Source organism: Anolis carolinensis, chromosome 1, assembly GCF_035594765.1.
Source record: "Anolis carolinensis isolate JA03-04 chromosome 1, rAnoCar3.1.pri, whole genome shotgun sequence".
NCBI lineage: Eukaryota > Metazoa > Chordata > Lepidosauria > Squamata > Dactyloidae > Anolis > Anolis carolinensis.
Window position 1 is genome coordinate 291,697,475 of NC_085841.1, and position 17,119 is coordinate 291,714,593.

General features: G+C 37.7%; 1 protein-coding gene across 3 annotated transcripts in view; it reads left to right on the plus strand.

Annotated features, from left to right (window-relative positions):
- The window catches only part of cat (catalase), a 52,012-nt gene that overhangs the window by 19,169 nt on the left and 15,724 nt on the right, over window positions 1-17,119 (plus strand). Inside the window, exons 1-4 of one of the 3 annotated variants that reach the window (XM_062967863.1) lie at window positions 3,919-4,109; window positions 4,930-5,078; window positions 15,775-15,946; window positions 16,629-16,739. In XM_062967863.1, coding sequence (XP_062823933.1) covers window positions 5,076-5,078; window positions 15,775-15,946; window positions 16,629-16,739 — 286 coding nt within the window. In that variant the 5' untranslated portion in view covers window positions 3,919-4,109; window positions 4,930-5,075. Of the gene's footprint in view, window positions 1-3,918; window positions 4,110-4,929; window positions 5,079-15,774; window positions 15,947-16,628; window positions 16,740-17,119 lie in introns of those variants that run through there. The other 2 variants (XM_003225166.4, XM_008117401.3) reach the window with 2 other exon arrangements.

Here is a 17,119-nt window from a genome sequence, read left to right on the forward strand (position 1 = left end):
AGTATGGATCGGGAGGGACATGACAGGTTGTTCCCCTAGGTTATATAAATAGTGGGGAGAGGCAAAGGTTGCTAGTGGCTCATTATTTATTAACAGAACGGTTACAGTAGCATTCTAAGCCCTGAAATGTTTCATCATGAATTGATTCCTCCATGGAAATAATTTCTGAGTGGGAAAAACATGGAAGCAATGTGGTCAAGGAGTCTATGTGTATCTTTAATCTTAAAGAATTATGGAAGATAACAGTTCTTGTCTAAAATCATTTTGGAATTAGTTTATCTAAGAAATTGCCCACATATTTTCATTTATAATTTCTAAAATCCACAGCATTACACATCCAAATGTGTGTGTGTGTTTTGTATTCATTAATTGACATAATAGAACAGTTAGTGTGTTCTATATTCTCCAAGTTGTCCATTTATTGCGTTCAGGCTTTTTGAGCCCACCAAGCATACTGTAAATTACGTTTACCCATATAGACCTATCTTCTGAAACAAAAGTTGAAACTTGAAAAAAATGAGCTATTCTTTAGGAATTAGTCCATAAGGTTATCATTGCTCAGTATTTATTTGTTAATGGAATAAGGTGAATAAGGTAAAGATGTCTTTTACTTGGTGTATAGAAATCAACTACTATAACTCCTTCTACACTGCCATATAATCCACATTATCTGCTTTGAACTGGATTATATGAGTCTATTACACTGTCATCCAATTCAGAGCAGATAATTTGGATTTTATATGGCAGTGTAAAGAGGGGCTGAATTAGGGGGGGAAATCAGGTACTGATTTAATTTGAAGATTCATTTTTTTCCTTTTAATCAGGTTGTTACAAGGAGCAGATTGGAATAAGTACACTGTAGTGCTATGGCACAAATAAAAATGCGCAGAATGAATTTCAATCCACAACATTTGACCATGGGCCAATCAGCGATAATAATGTTTCCTCATCCCAAAAGGAAGTAAACATCCTTGAAAATTACACGCTAGCATCTTAGCAGGCTTTGGTTGTCTGTCTAATAGATGGAACTTTGGCTTTGAAGTTCAAAGGGGTGAGTGCAGTTTGGTCTTACCTGACCATGGCATTTTTCCTCAGAGATTTAGGATTACAGTACATTCCAGTAGTTCTAAATCTCCTGCCTCGTGGCAGGATTCTTGCTGCAGAAGAGCTGCCAAGGTTGTAGTATCATATGAGACCTGATTCCTGACATCTTTCTGACTAGACAGAAAGTTCAGGTTGGCAAGAAGTAGTAGGAATTTTGCTAACTCATCAACTTTGTCAATTTTGTCTTAGTGGATCCAATCATTCATGACTCTACTGTCAGTGAACAAATTTGCAGGGAAAGGTTATAACAGCTCCTGCAAGGCATACAATGGTGGCCACTCCTATCTCTTTGTCTCAGCAGCTCCAGTGCTAAAGAAAACAAAGGAGTGTACATATAGTTATTTACGTATTTTAAAAAGGAGACCTGGGGCTGAGGGGGAATAGGAAGAGGCCTGAGGCTGTTAGGAAGGGTGGGAATTGAAGTCCAATACACCCGGAGGGTCCAAGTTTTCCCATAACTGGATTAGAGTATTATAACAGAAGGACTGGGTGGAGCCTTTTGGTTTGGGCAGGGCAAAGGACAGGGCTTTTGTGGCTTCAATAGCTCTCTGGGGCGTTTCTCCTGCGGTTATTTGAAGGGGATGGATGGTTAGTCTTCTGGAATGGGGCAACCCGCAGATTAAAAGGTGGCAATGGGCATCACTGGGAATCCTACAAAAACTTTGAAATGAATCCAGACATTCCCCTGTATCCACAGATTTCACCACTATGTAACAAACTTTTATTTTTGCCATTTTTATATTAGCACTGACTATAATGAGACTTGAGCATCCATAGATTTTAGGTATCCACAAAGGTCTTGGAACTAAATCCCAGTGGAAACCCACAAGCCCGTTTTACTGATTTTATAGGAATTTAAACCCACAACTAATGTTTCCTATTATTTACGTTTTTTTCACAACTTCTGTTGATGTTTCTATGTTGTCAGATGTGCCCAAATGACAGTAGTAATGACATTTGTGAAAGAACGGGTTGTGTTGTCGAAGGCTTGCATGGCTGGAATCACTGGGTTGCTGTGAATTTGAAGCATTCTCTCCTGACGTTTCACCCACATCTATGATAGGCATCCTCATAGGTTGTGAGGTTTGTTGGAAACCAGGCAACTGTGGTTTATATATCTGTGGAATATCCAGGGTGGGAGAAAGAACTCTTGTCTGTTAGAGGCAAGTGTGAATGTTGCAATCGACCACCTTGATTAGCATTGAAAAGCCTTGCAGCTTCAAAGCCTGGCTGATTCCTGCCTGGGGGAATCCTTTGTTGGGAGGTGTTAGCTGGCCCTGGTTGATTCATGTCTGGAATTCCTATGGTTTTTTTTAGTATTGTTCTTTATTTACTGTCCTGATTTTGGATTTTTTAAAAAAATACTGGCAGCCAGATTTTGTTCATTTTCATGGTTTCCTCCTTTGTGTTGAAGTTGTCCACATGCTCATGGATTTCCGTGGCTTCTCTGTGTAGTCTGACATGGTGGTTGTGAGAGTGGTCCAGCATTTCTGTGTTCTCAAATAGTATCCCGTGTCCAGGTTGGTTCATCAAGTGCTCTGCTATGGCTGACTTCTCTGGTTGAATTAGTCTGCAGCGCCTTTCATGTTCCTTGCTTCGTGTTTGGACAATGCTGCATTTGGTGATCTCAATGTAGACCTGTCCACAGCTGCATGGTATATGACAGACTCCTGCAGAGGTGAGAAGATAATAATACATTTTGCTTATTACCCATCTCCCCCCTGGCTTGAGGCAGGATACAAGAAAGCAAACACAGAGATAAAACAATACTGTATTAAAATACATCTGGCAAAGATTAAAGTCACTTGGCAACTGCCTGCATTGAATAGCCAAACACTGGAAAAAAGTGCTGAGTCATAAGCTCAAGGGCGGATGCCCTGCTGAATCCCACAGAACAGTGATTTCCAGATGTTTGGGACTTCAGCTATCAGAATTCCCAGCCATTGGCTACCCTGGCTAGCTCTTCTAGGAGTTGAGGTCCAAAACATCTGGAAAGGACCAAAGTTTGGGACTCAGTGAGGTGGGACTTCAGAATAATAATGAGAGAGGTTTCCTTTGTAATTCTTGCGCTCTTCTCTCTTTCCCAGCAATTGGGTTGCTGTGAGTTTTCCGGGCTGTATGGCCACGTTCCAGAAGCATTCTCTCCAGACGTTTTGCCTGTATCTATGGCAGGTTGTGAGATCTGTTGGAAAGTAAGCAATTGGGGTTTATATATCTGTGGATTGTTCAGAGTGGAAGAAAGAACTCTTGTATGTTGGAGGCAAGCGTGAATTAATTACCTTGATTAGCATTGAAAAGCCTTGCAGCTTCAAAGCCTGGCTGATTCCTGCCTGGGGGAATCCTTTGTTGGGAGGTGTTAGCTGGCCCTGGTTGATTCATGTCTGGAATTCCTATGGTTTTTTTTTTAGTATTGTTCTTTATTTACTGTCCTGATTTTGGATTTTTTAAAAAAATACTGGCAGCCAGATTTTGTTCATTTTCATGGTTTCCTCCTTTGTGTTGAAGTTGTCCACATGCTCATGGATTTCCGTGGCTTCTCTGTGTAGTCTGACATGGTGGTTGTGAGAGTGGTCCAGCATTTCTGATTTTTCCAGCAATTATTTGTTTGCCCTCTCAAGATGATTGATTGATAGATAAGATAGATAGAGATAGATTACATACACACAACCCCCTCCCCATCGCGAGGGTTGGTTTTCCCGTTGCGGGACGTTCAATGAGCGCTCGCGGAGGAGCCCAGCGGACCAATGAGGGAGAGGAGGGCGGGGCTCTCGGGGCGACCTCTCCCTCAGGACTGTTATTTCCATTTTCTCCGCCCAACAAGCGGAGAGAGGGAGAGGGAGAGACATATATGTGGCGCTGGCTCGGGTCCCTTGTCAGAGCGTCCCTTTCTCCGTCGGCTCTTCGCATCTTCTAGTCAGGTCCAGCGCGAACCCCGCAAAATGGCAGGCGGCCGGGACTATGCCGACGATCAGATGCAGCGCTGGAAAGACCAGCGCGGCTCTCAGGTACCAAGATCAAATTAGTCTCCCCTCCCCCCCAAATGAACTTGTTGGTATGGTCCGCAAGCCTCGCGCTTGTGCATTCCGTTGGAACGGACTAGCAGTGCCTCGATTGGGCGAGATTATTCTTGTGCACAAGGGGGGTTTGGGGGCGTTTCCGTGCCCGCTGTCTCCTATGGTGGGAGATGACCGTTAGAATAGATTAGGGCAGCCATGGGCAAGCTTGGGGCCTCCAGGGGTTTTGGACTTCAACTCCCACCATTCCTAACAGCCTCAGCCGCTTAGGGAAAAGAGGGGGGGCCGAGGCTGTTAGGAATGGTGGGAGTTGAAGTCTAAAACCCCTGGAGGGTCCAAGCTTGCCCATATCTGGATTAGAGTATTATAATAGAAGGACAGGGTGGAGCCTTTTGGTTTGGGCTGGACAGAGGACAGGGCTTTTGTGGCTTCAATAGCTCTCCTGCTGTTATTTGAAGGGGATGGATGTTGGTCTTCTGGAATGGGGCAAAACGCAGGTTAAAAGGTGGCAATGGGTGGCACTGGGAATTATACAAAAACTTCGAAATGAATCCAGACATTCCCCTGTATCCACAGATTCCACCACTATGTAACAAACTTTGATTTTTGCCATTTTTATATTAGCAAAGCCACCAACTATAATGAGACTTGAGTATCTGCAGATTTTAGGTACCCATAAAGGTCATGGAACCAAACCCCAGTGGAAACAACAAGCCTGGTTTACTGATTTTATAGAAGTGTTAACCCACAATTGACGTTTCCCATTATGTACATTTTTTCATGAATTGTGTTGATGTTTCTATGTTGCCAGATGTGCCTGAATGACAGCAGGAATTAAATTTGTGAAAGAACGGGGTGTGTTGTTGGGTGTGGTCGGAATCACTGGGTTGCTGTGAGTTTTCCGGGCTGTATGGCCATGTTCCAGAAGCATTCTTTCCTGACGTCTCACCCACATCTATGGTAGGCATCATCATAGGTTGTGAGGTTTGTTGGAAACCAGGCAAGTATGGTTTATATATCCAGGGTGGGAGAAAGAACTCTTGTCTGTAAGAAGTAAGTGTGAATGTTGCAATCGACCACCTTGATTAGCATTGAATGGCCTTTCAGCTTCAAAACCTTGCTGCTTCCTGCCTAGGAGAATCCTTTTTTGGGATGTATTAGTTGACCCTGATTGTTTCTTGTCTGGAATTCCCCTGTTTTTGAGTGTTGTTCTTTATTTACTGTCTTTTATTTTAGAGTTTTTAAATACTTATTAATAATGTTAATAATTAATAATAATTTTAATATCATGTCAGACTACACAGAGAAGCCATTGAAATCCACAAATATGTGCACAATTTCAATAGAAAGGAGGAAACCATGAAAATGAACAAAATCTGGCTACTACCCTGTTTCCCCTAAAATAAGACATCCCCAGAAAATAAGACCTAGTACAGGTTTTGCTGAATTGCTAAATATAAGGCCTCCCCCAAAAGTAAGACCTAGCAAAGTTTTTGTTTGGAAGCATGCCCGCCGAACAGAACACCAGAGCATGCACGATTGGTAAATGTACGTACCATAGAGTGTTGTACATGGAAATATTGGTAGTAACAAGAAATTCTTGATAGGATTCAGTTTGTCTGGTTATGCTGGTTTATGATGACAACTACTGTACAGTATATAATTAATGTTCATTTTTTCGTTCAACAAAAAATGTGAATTCTTCTTCATGGAAAAATAAGACATCCCCTGAAAATAAGAACTAGCACATCTTTGGAAGCAAGAATTAATATAAGACACTGTCTTATTTTCGGGGAAACACGGTAGTTGTTTAGTTTCCAACAGACCTCACAACCTCTGAGGATGCCTGTCATAGATGTGGGTAAAATATCAGGAGAGAATGCTTCTGGAACATGGCCATACAGCCTGAAAAATTCACAGCAGCCCAGAACAGGGGGTACTACAAAACCTTTAAGTGTTTTTAAAAAATGCTACAATAAGAAAAAATGTTTTTATCGGAGTGTTATATATTAAACGTGTCAATATTATAATTTGCACAGAGTTACACTTTATACAATGATTCAGTTTGGTTTGTTTCTTGCAAAGCAAACTAATCCTCTGAATTTTGGATGCCATCCAAGAAGAGAAATATGATTAGACTCTGGTCCTTTAACCAAAGGTTGTTTACGATTTCATATCAAGAGTTGCCCAAGTCCAAAACCTGACACTGCAGCCAAAACCAACCACTTCCAAGGCCTTTGATGATTTGGATGGAAGATATTTTAACCCATTTATTTCTGTGGGATTAAGTATTCATGCCTAGGTGAACCAACTCTTGCAATGTGAATACCTGCGGCTCATCACAGGAGTCTCGTATTTTGCTATTTAATACAGATTTTCAGAAACAGAGTATATGACAGGGCAATAATCTATTATCTGAGTAAGATTAAGCGAGTGTGTTATTAGACGATGTTATAGTTGGACTGGAATGCAGATGGACTACAACTCGCATGAAGGAAAAAGTGGGTTGATAGCACTATTGGTAATGAACCAACCTGGACACAGCATATTATCTGAGAACACAGAAATTCTGGACCACTCTTGCAACTACCATGTCAGACTACACAGAGAAGCCATTGAAATCCACAAGCATGTGGATAATTTCAACAGAAAGGAGGAAACCATGAAAATGAACAAAATCTTACTACTAGTATTAAAAAACTCTAAAATCAACAGTAAATAAAGAACAACACTCAGCAAACAGAGTAATTCCAGACATGAAACAATCAGGGCCAGCTAACACCTCCCAACAAAGGATTCCCTCAGGCAGGAAGCAGCCCAGCGTTGAAGTTGCAAGACTATTCAGTGCTAAAAAAGGTGATCAATTGCAACATTCAGACTTGCTTTAAACAGACAAGAGTTCTTTCTCCCACAGATATATAAACCCCACTTGCCTATTTTGTAACAGATCTCACAGTATGCCTCTGAGTATGCCTGCCATAGAAATGGGTGAAACATCAGGAGAGAATGCTTCTGAAACATGGCACATTCACAACAACCTAGTGATTCCGGCCATGAAAGTCTTCGACAACACAGTGTTTACAATAGTGTGAGTTTATTCAAGTAATGGATAAAAAGAAAGGGCTGTTGATGTTATTTCACAATTGTAGATACCTGGAGCACCTTGGTCAAGTCATATATTCTCAGCCTTAGAGGAAGCAAATTTTTGAACAAATCTTGATAAGAAACCTGCATGATAGTTCTGCCATCTATATATTTAAAAGTTAAAATATGTATGTATATCTGTCTATGTATGCATTTTCCAAGATGGCCCCCAGTTTCAGATAGCCCTGTGACTCCTGCAAAAAACAGATCTGGATTAAACTTGGCACACAGAACCATCATGACCAATAAAAAATACTAGAGGGGTTTAGGGGGTTGTGATGGAGAAATTGACCCTGAATGATGGGAACTGCAGTTTACCACACATCCAGAGAGAACTTCCAGAGAGCACAGTGAACCCCACCGATGATGGATCTGGACCAAATCTGGCACACATACCCCTCTTAACCAACTTTAAGTTCTTGGGAGGGATTGACCGGAGATGATGGGAGTTGTAGTTCGCTCATATTCAGAGAACAATGTGAATTCCACCGATGATGGATCTGTAAAAGAACTCATCATGACCAATTTTAACTGTTGACTGTGTTTAGGGGTGGGGGTGGACCTGGGATGATAGGAACTATGCACTTTATATGCTTTTAAATTTTGCATATTGTTTTATGTGTATTATTGCTTAATGTTAATAGTTTTTAACTGTTTTTATATTTTACTGTTATTGTGGTTTTATCAGCATTGAATGCCAGTCTTGTAAGCCACCATGAGTTCCTTTGGGTGAGAAAGATGGGATAGAAATGAAGTAAATAAATAATGAATAAATATATGATTTAAAACTTCAGTTAGTTTCCTGCATCCACAGATTTTATATCTACAGATTAAAATATCTACAGATTGAAAATATTTTTTAAAATCCAAAAAGCAAACCTTGATTTTGCCATTTTATATTAGGTACACCATTTTACAATGTCATTGTATATATCATGGAACTTGAACATCCATGGATTTTATTATGATGGGACGTCCTGGAACTAAACTCCAAAGAACCCACTGTATTACAAAACCTTCCTTCTTATCCAAATGTGTGCAAACACTATTACATTATTGTTCATTTCAACGAATACTTTAATAGCTAAGTAATATTTTAAATCTTCATATCCAGTTTTAAAAGCTACACATATTTAACATAGCAAAAATCTTTGCTGTCTTGGGTGAAAAATCTTTGGTGGTTTATTATCACATATCACACATCAGGCCAACCTTGAACATGAGATGAAACAAATTTTATTTTTTTATCTAGAATAGAATGTGAATAATTATCTCAAAGTCTCATACATGAGAAAGGATGCTTGTTTCTGAATCTTCAAACTATGGTGTGAATTGACTCATGGAATCAAGTTACCAGGACTGTTAAATAGTTCAGTAATTTTCACTGTGTCCTCAATGGAAAGGATGTTACAAAATTCCATATCTTCCCTACAACTGATGCATTCTTTTGATAGGCTGTTGCAGACTTTATTTTTGAGATTAGTAACTCTTAATTATGCTTTCCTTTTATCTGATTTTTTTTGTATACTTTGTTGTGATTTTGTTGTTATATGCGAGTAAAGGCTGTGTGTGTAGGCTCCAGGTGGATAAACCTACTTGTAACTTGATTAGATCCATAGGCATTACTTTTTATTGAAGTAAATATGTGGTTTTTACAACACATTTTCGAAGGTCTGTAGTTTTAATACCAGTTTCTTGTATTTCATGGATAATGTTTCAGTGTTTTGATGTTTTTTGTTTTGTTTTTGTTATAGAGAAAAGAACAACAACCTTACTCATGGAATAAAGCTTATAAATCTTTGTTTACTGGAAGTCTGTAGAACCCAATTCAGTTTGTTCATGCATATTTACAGAATGAATCAACAAATTAATTGTAGTTTCACAACCGACCCTCTTATCTTTAAGGAGATTAAAATAGTGTGAAAAGCATGTGGCCTGCCTGGCAAAGATTTTGGATGTTGCTTTCTTAAGTACTAATGGTAACTACATTGTTGCAAGATCTTTTTATGTGACATTGCAACCCAAGGTTATACCGTGTTTCCCCGAAAATAAGACAGTGTCTTATATTATTTTTTACTCCCAAAGATGCGCTAGGTCTTATTTTCAGGGGATGTCTTATTTTTCCATGAAGAAGAATTCACATTTATTGTTGAACAAAAAAATGAACATTTATTCTATACTGTACAGTAGTTGTCATCACAAACCAACATAACCAAACCAGACAAACTGTGACTTCTGTCAAGAATTTCTTGTTACTACCAATATTTCCATGTACAACACTCTATGGTACGTACATTTACCAATCGTGCATGCTCTGGTGTTCTGTTCGGCGGGCATGCTTCCAAACAAAAACTTTGTTAGGTCTTACTTTCAGGGGAGGCCTTATATTTAGCCATTCAGCAAAACCTCTACTAGGTCTTATTTTTTGGGGATGTCTTATTTTAGGGAAAACAGGGTACGTGTTTGGACTGGAAAGTTTATATAAATTAGTTATTTAAATCTTGACAAGATTTCATTTGGCATATGTATCACTGATTTATATCTAATTTTGTTAAATACATCATCTCTATCAAATAAACCATATGTTTCTAACAGGATGTAAAATAATATTCCAGTTCAAAAAGCTGCTTTTGAGGGGGTGGGGGTGTTATTGAGAATCTGCTTTATAGTGGATAACAGAATGCAGTTATATTAGTGCTAAGATGATACAGCCAGGATTTACAGTTCGAGGGTGACTGTCTTCCAGTGCCAGTAATAGGTAATTTTAAGTGCTCAAGTATGGAAGTGTGAACAAATAGAAGTAGAAATTTTGAAATTTAGTCTATTAGATAATATTACTTATTATTATTATATTACATATTCAGATTATCAAATGCGCAGACAAATAACCATAACCCTAGTTGAATGTGTTGTTCCTCCCTTTGCATTAGTTGACAAAAGTAGCTTTCAAGAAACCGTGATTTGGAACATGGACATATAGATATTTTATAGCTATCCTTCTCCCCAGCCACCTCTTGCCCATGATTGAGACTCAAGGTAGCTTAAATACTAATAATAAAATTATCTATTTATTATACTATTATCTATGGTCTGTTTCATTTGGGAATAACATTTGAAAGTTGCCTGCAAATTTGGATTATCAGAAAGGAAATGCTTATGAATAACATCTAATAATATTAAGTAAAGGTAAAGGTTTTCCCCTGACATTAAGTGTAGTCATGTCTGACTCTGTGTGTTGGTGCTCATCTCTATTTCTAAGTTGAAGAGCTGGCACTGTCCGTAGATGTCTTCAAGGTCATGTGGCCAGCATGACTGCACAGAGTGCCGTTACCTTCCTGCCGGAGTGGTACCTATTGATCTACTCGCATTTGCATGTTTTCGAACGGCTAAGCTGACAGAAGCTGGGGCTAACATTGGGAGCTCACTCCGCTCCCCGAATTTGAACAGCCGACGTTTTAGTCGGAAAGTTCAGCAGCTCAGCAGTTTAACCCACTATGCCATCGGGGGCTGTAGTGTTACTATCTTGCATATTTTAATGCAGTTTGATATTTTTACTGAGATCTTTTTTTGTAATCAAAAAGCTTTCGGTGGCACTCTAAACAGAAGATAAAACCCTTGTTTTATAATATGTTTGTGACAGGGTTTCAGAAAAATACTTTCTAGTAAATTTATAGAGCTCATATTCTCAATTCAAGTTGACCTTAACTGAGTTAACAAAAATACACTAAATAATGTAATGTTTCATAACCAAATTTCCTCTTCCCATTTCCCTAGTGTTTCCTGTTATTCAGGACAGTGTTTTCTGTATTGGTGGATTTATTGCACACACTATATTTGTAAGAGGAAAGTATTTTGACTGATTGAATTATGTTGTGATACTTGAATAGATACTTGACAATGAAACCACCCTTAAGCTTACAATTGCATGCATATAGCAATGGACATAGGTGCATGGATTGCACTGAGGTGCATACAAACTTCTCAGTGCAATGTAGTTGTGCTGTGAGTGATATGTTATGCAGTGATAGTTCCATTTGTACCAGTGAGTGTAATAGAAAACGATTTCACTTGCCAAGGTATTGGAGAATTTCCCCGCTTGCCCCAGTCAGTACTTTTTGAATATCTCTTAAAATTGGTAAAAATGTGGGTGGGGGGGGGGATCTTAAAGTGAAAATAATGCTTTCCATAGCTTTTATGTATCTGAGTACAACAGTTCATTTTATACATTGTGTATTACTTCATCATTTCTGCCATACCTAATCTTGAGTTCTTGAACACATTGTTTTATGAATTTCTGTATGACTAAGACCATTTTTCTTTTCTGAATCTTATGACATTCTAGTAGTTGTTTTTTTTAAAAAAATGTCCAGCATTCACAAACATAACACAGTGTATTATAAAGCATTTTTGAAACAGTAGTGATTATTGTAACATGCAGATGAGAAGTTCATGTAAACTGAAAAAATTACACCACAAGACTCTCCTGTGATCTCCTATGGCAGTGATGGCAAACATTTTAGAGACGGAGTGCCCAAACCTGGGGGGGGGGGTACTCGGGAGAGGGGGGAGGCAGGCAGGCAGGGTGGCGAGCAGGGAGCTGCGTGTGTGCCAGGAGAGAGGGTGCAGCGTGCCCCTTTTGGTACACATGCCAAAGGTTTGCCACCATTGTTCTAGGGTAACTTTGAATACAGGAAGGTCACCAGTCCTTAAAGGATGACTCACATGTCAGTTTAGCTCTTTTTCAGAAGTTTATTTCCTTGCTTTGGACAATCTCAGCACAGAGGAAATGGCCAGTTTGAATTATTTGGTGTAAGTGTGAGAGAAATTCAGCTACATGTTGATCAACCAACATTTGGAAGTTTTATGCAGGCTGGGAAAAGTCTACAAATTGACCAGTTATTCATATTCCTTGATGCACCATATAAAAATATGAACTGAGCACAAAGTGGGAAAATATCCTTTCTATGTAAGCATAACTTGGTCATTTTGGAAGTCATAATAGGACCTGTCCAAGTTTATATTCAACTTATGCTTGGGAAGATGAAGACCATGTTATTTCTGTACTTAATATTTTGAACCTTCGGGCTGTATGTGCTTGCAGTGAAGAACTAGTTTTAAATAGATGTGAACTAATCCAGTGACTTTGGGCCCTTCCACACAGCCATATAACCCAGGATATCAAGGCAGAATAACCCACAATATCTGCTTTGAACTGGACAGCACCCACACTGTCCATGTTCCGTATAGAGCTAAAAACATGGATGTTCTGTTGTGCTTTCGATTAATCAGTTTGCAAGATATTTGGCCCCAAACTATATCTACCAGCAGTTCCCGCCCTTTATCCCTGCCCTTCCTCCTATAGGTTTAGTGTTTTAAACTGACATTACTCTTTTACTTCTAATTTATTATTGGCCCTTGCATTTTTGTCCACCAGCCCTGTTCTGAAATTCTATTGCACAATTCTTTCCCCCCGAATTTCAGTACCCATTACTGCTCAGACTATTGGCTGCTGATGATGCTGTTTTTATGTTCTTGTCTTCTTGTAATGTTGATTTTATTGAGATATGTTTTAATCTATGTTTGGTTTTAATCTTTGTTGGATCGGGCTTGTCCCCATGTAAGCTGCCCTGAGTCCCTTTGGGAAAATGGAGGCGAGATATAAAAATAAAGTAGTAGTAGTAGTAGTTGTTATTATTATTATTATTATTATTATTATTATTATTATTATTATTATTATTTATTAGCTGAGTCTACACTGCCCTATATCCCAGATCAAAGCAAATAATGTGGGATTTTATTCAGCTGTGTAGTAGGGGCCTAAAATTCCAGTTTATGCATGATGGAACGGATTGTTATGTATGCTGTTTATGTAAGAGAAATTTTCCTATTTATGACAAAATCTGCAAAACTGTTGGATGCCCCTTTATGGAACGTTTATTAGCTATCCTACTGATTATCGTAAGTTGACAGAAGTAAAAATTATCCTTAAAATACTTTTGTAAGTAATAAGAGCCAGAACATGTTTAAAACACATTCATTTTTTTCGTTTTTAAGCAATCCATTGTGTAGTTCATTATATTGTTACTTTTGTTGCTCATAACTTTTTTTTACCTTTTCTAAAGCGTCCAACTCAAGAAGATAACATGGAGTTTGAAAAAAAATAAACCTGTCAAAAAATTCCAAAAATGTTTTTTTAAATAATTAAAAAAACATTACTCACTGCACCAATTTAGCAGCTATATCCAACTATTACTTTGGAAATGTAATTTCATTATGTCTTTGATAGTGTGTCTTTCTTGCTGGGTTCTGTTTTGTTAACTTTTGCAGGTCACATTATCTGTAACCCCTTCCAAGATAGATTATTGGCATGGGTCAAGAGGCAAGTTATAACATGATTCTCACCCAATTACATTGCCTAATCCCCCATGTATCTGCCATTTCAGTCCTTCATTTCCTTTACAGATGAAACAATACAAAAGGATCTGTTACTGCCGTTAACAATTATTTGTGATTGAAACAATAGATACCAGAAGACTGAACAAGGGCCAAACATCATGTCTGTTGTGTTGTTGTAGCTAATTGTGTTGTTGTGGTTTCAAGAATTTGGAAATAACGTTCTGGACAGTTTAGAATAATGGCTCTGTACGTATTTGTTTTCTACAGAGGAAGCACCGATCCTACTGCCTGATTATGTCATGTAAAATAAACCTGTTTCTATGTGCAAAGCAGAGTGCAATAATAGGTGATTCCCATGGGCATCTTTGACTATTACCCTTCTTTCTCTTTTAATTCCTTCAGAGAAGGCTATATAGGCCATTCTCCATATCCACAGATTTCACCATCCTCAATTTGGAAATATTTTTAAAGAAGTAAAAAAGCAAACCTTGATTTTGCTGTTTTATATAAGGGAAACTATTTTATAATGGGACTTAAGCATTCACAAATTTTGATATCCACTGGGTGGGGTGGGTAATTCCTGCGGATATCAAGAGTCCACTATATTTCTTTTACAAAGACAACAACTTTATAATGGCTCAGTAATTGATACTTTACAAATGCATTCAGAGACCTTTGTGAAGAAGTAAATCTGAAATAAAGTTCAGTACTTTGTTGATTTATTGATTAAAACACAATGGATGCTAAGGATGTGCTAAAGACCCCAGCATAGCTATGCTATTGGTTTGTTTTTAGTGACCTTGATATTAGTTACACTTTAAATAAAAATGCCATTTCATAAAGCAGCTGTTTTAATCCACAGTGATAAATGAAACATCTTTGTTAGGCATGAATTCCAGACTTCGTTCATGCTCTAATGCAGTGGTTCTCAACCTGTGGGTCCTCAGATGTTTTGGCCTTCAACTCCCAGTAATCCTAAAATGGTAAACTGGCTGGGATTTATGGGAGTTGTAGGCCAAAACACCTGGGGACCCATAGGTTGAGAACCTTCTCTAATGAATTAATCTGTACTTTTCTATAGTGTGATTTGGGCTATACACATTGTCACAGAATGACATTATTTATTCTAATTATTATTATGGCACCTTTTAATGCTGCACAAGTTTCTCAATGTGGTTTACATGAAATAATGATTATAATAATTTCTTAATAGCATATGATTACAGAATAAAAATTAATATTAAAAACATCAAGAAAACACCCCTAAACAGAAAGGCAGTAGCACTTAAAAATGTGTCTGAACCAATCTCAGATTAATTAATAAAAGCAGATATAAATAGCCATGTCTCTAAAGCCCTTTGAAAACATGTGCATTTTCTGTGCATAATATGAAAAAACTTTACTTTTGAAAATGAATCAACTACTTTGCTAGCCTTCTTCTGGACTTTTTATATATGGATGAATTGTACTGCAGTTGAAAATTCCTACAACTGTCAATAATTTATATTTTGCACAAGATGACATTTTAGCAATGTTGAAAATAGTCAAAAGATTATATACATTGCAATATAGGATATAACTAGGATAACTGCCCATTAATTATAGAAGTAAATATTATTCTACATTAATTAAAATATAGGAAATTAAATTATTTTCATTCCTCAGTCATTAAATTGTTCTTAATTTGGATAAAAATAAACTGTTTATTTTGTTGAAGTTAGCTTGAAATCTCCAAGGGAAGACATAAACATTGTTAAGGACTTAATTACCATACAGTTTCTAAACCCAATGATACAGAAGGTTTAGAGGTATAGTTTCATGTGACTCTTCAATTCTTTGTCTGAAAATGTATTTAATAGTGACTGTTAGGAAGTGACACCCCCATTCACACAAAAATTACTCTTCTAAGGTGGGTGAAACTAATCCCATTCAATAGAACTCATCCTATGAAATATTAGGATCTAAAGCAAGAAACAGTGTTTCCTCTAGTTTCAGAAGCACAATTACTTCAGGTGTCTCTCAAATGTGATTGCTTTCAACTAAGATACTGAACATTTTTTTTACTATTACGTGTACTTTTCATTGTTTTAATTTTGATTTCTCCCCATGAATCTAGAAAGCAGATGCCTTGACCACGGGCGCAGGAATCCCAGTGGGAGACAAACTGAATGTCCTGACTGTGGGTCCACGAGGTCCTCTCTTGGTTCAGGATGTGGTTTTCACTGATGAGATGGCACATTTTGACCGAGAGAGGATTCCTGAAAGAGTTGTTCATGCCAAAGGAGCAGGTGAGTGTTATTTATTTGTTTACAGTATTTATATTCTGCCCTTCTCACCCCGAAGGGGACTCAGGGTGGATCACATTATACATACATAGGGCAAACATTCAGTGCCCATAAACTGTGTGTGTTAGAGACTGTGTGCTATATTTCCTTTAAAATATAGAGCATCTAACATTGTGAACTATTTACAGAATTTCGGCGTACACAGTTTTACATACTGTACAGAATGAACAAGAAAATAAAAAGGATTCTGTGAATTTCTGTCTCCCACAGTCTAGCAAGATTTTAAGTTAGATCAAATAAAATATTTTACTGCTTTTTCCTGTTCTCTTATAGCATTGAACTACTTTTGGGAATCATGACTTATTCTGTAGAATTTCTTTGTTATTTTAATTCTGCCATATTTTACTAATTAACAGATTTTACTTTGCCAACATACTTTAACTGGCACAGTTGAAAAACTATGTATAACCTTTTCTTGAACTTAAAAGAAAGTCCAGCTATGCAAATTAAACCCCTCCAGTTTATTGTCTGAGATGGTATTCTTTGCACTTTTACCTATTTATTTACATTTACTTATTTATTCCACATTTTAGTTATTTTGTTTGATATTATTCTAAAAGTTCTTGATCTTTAGACTGTTTAGACTGTTTGTTTCTAAAGTATGGTAACTTTTTTTCAATTTCAGGTGCTTTTGGGTATTTTGAAGTGACTCACGATATCACCAAATATTGCAAAGCAAAAGTGTTTGAGCACATTGGTAAAAAAACGCTCATCGCCATTCGATTTTCTACTGTTGGTAAGACTTTTTCAAATGTCTGTTTGTATTCTCATTGTTTTTATTTCTATCTGGCTTTCACTGATACTTCTGATTTATTATGTTCACTGATCTCTCTCAGTGTGAATTTTTTTATTCTTCCTGCTTTTCAAAAATCTCATTAAGAAAAGAGTAGTAAAGTGTCTATCAATTATATCCTAAATCCACCCCATAACAGCAAAACCCTAGTGTCTTCTGCCCACAGTTACCACAAGAATTCAGAGAGCATATTTTACTTAGTTTGCTTAATTATATTGGCAGGAAATGATGAGCAATTAGCAACTCTGCCTCTTGCTACTTAAGGAACAGTGAGAAAGGTCTGTCCCTGAAGCCTTAATACCACTGACTACTGCTTCTGAAGA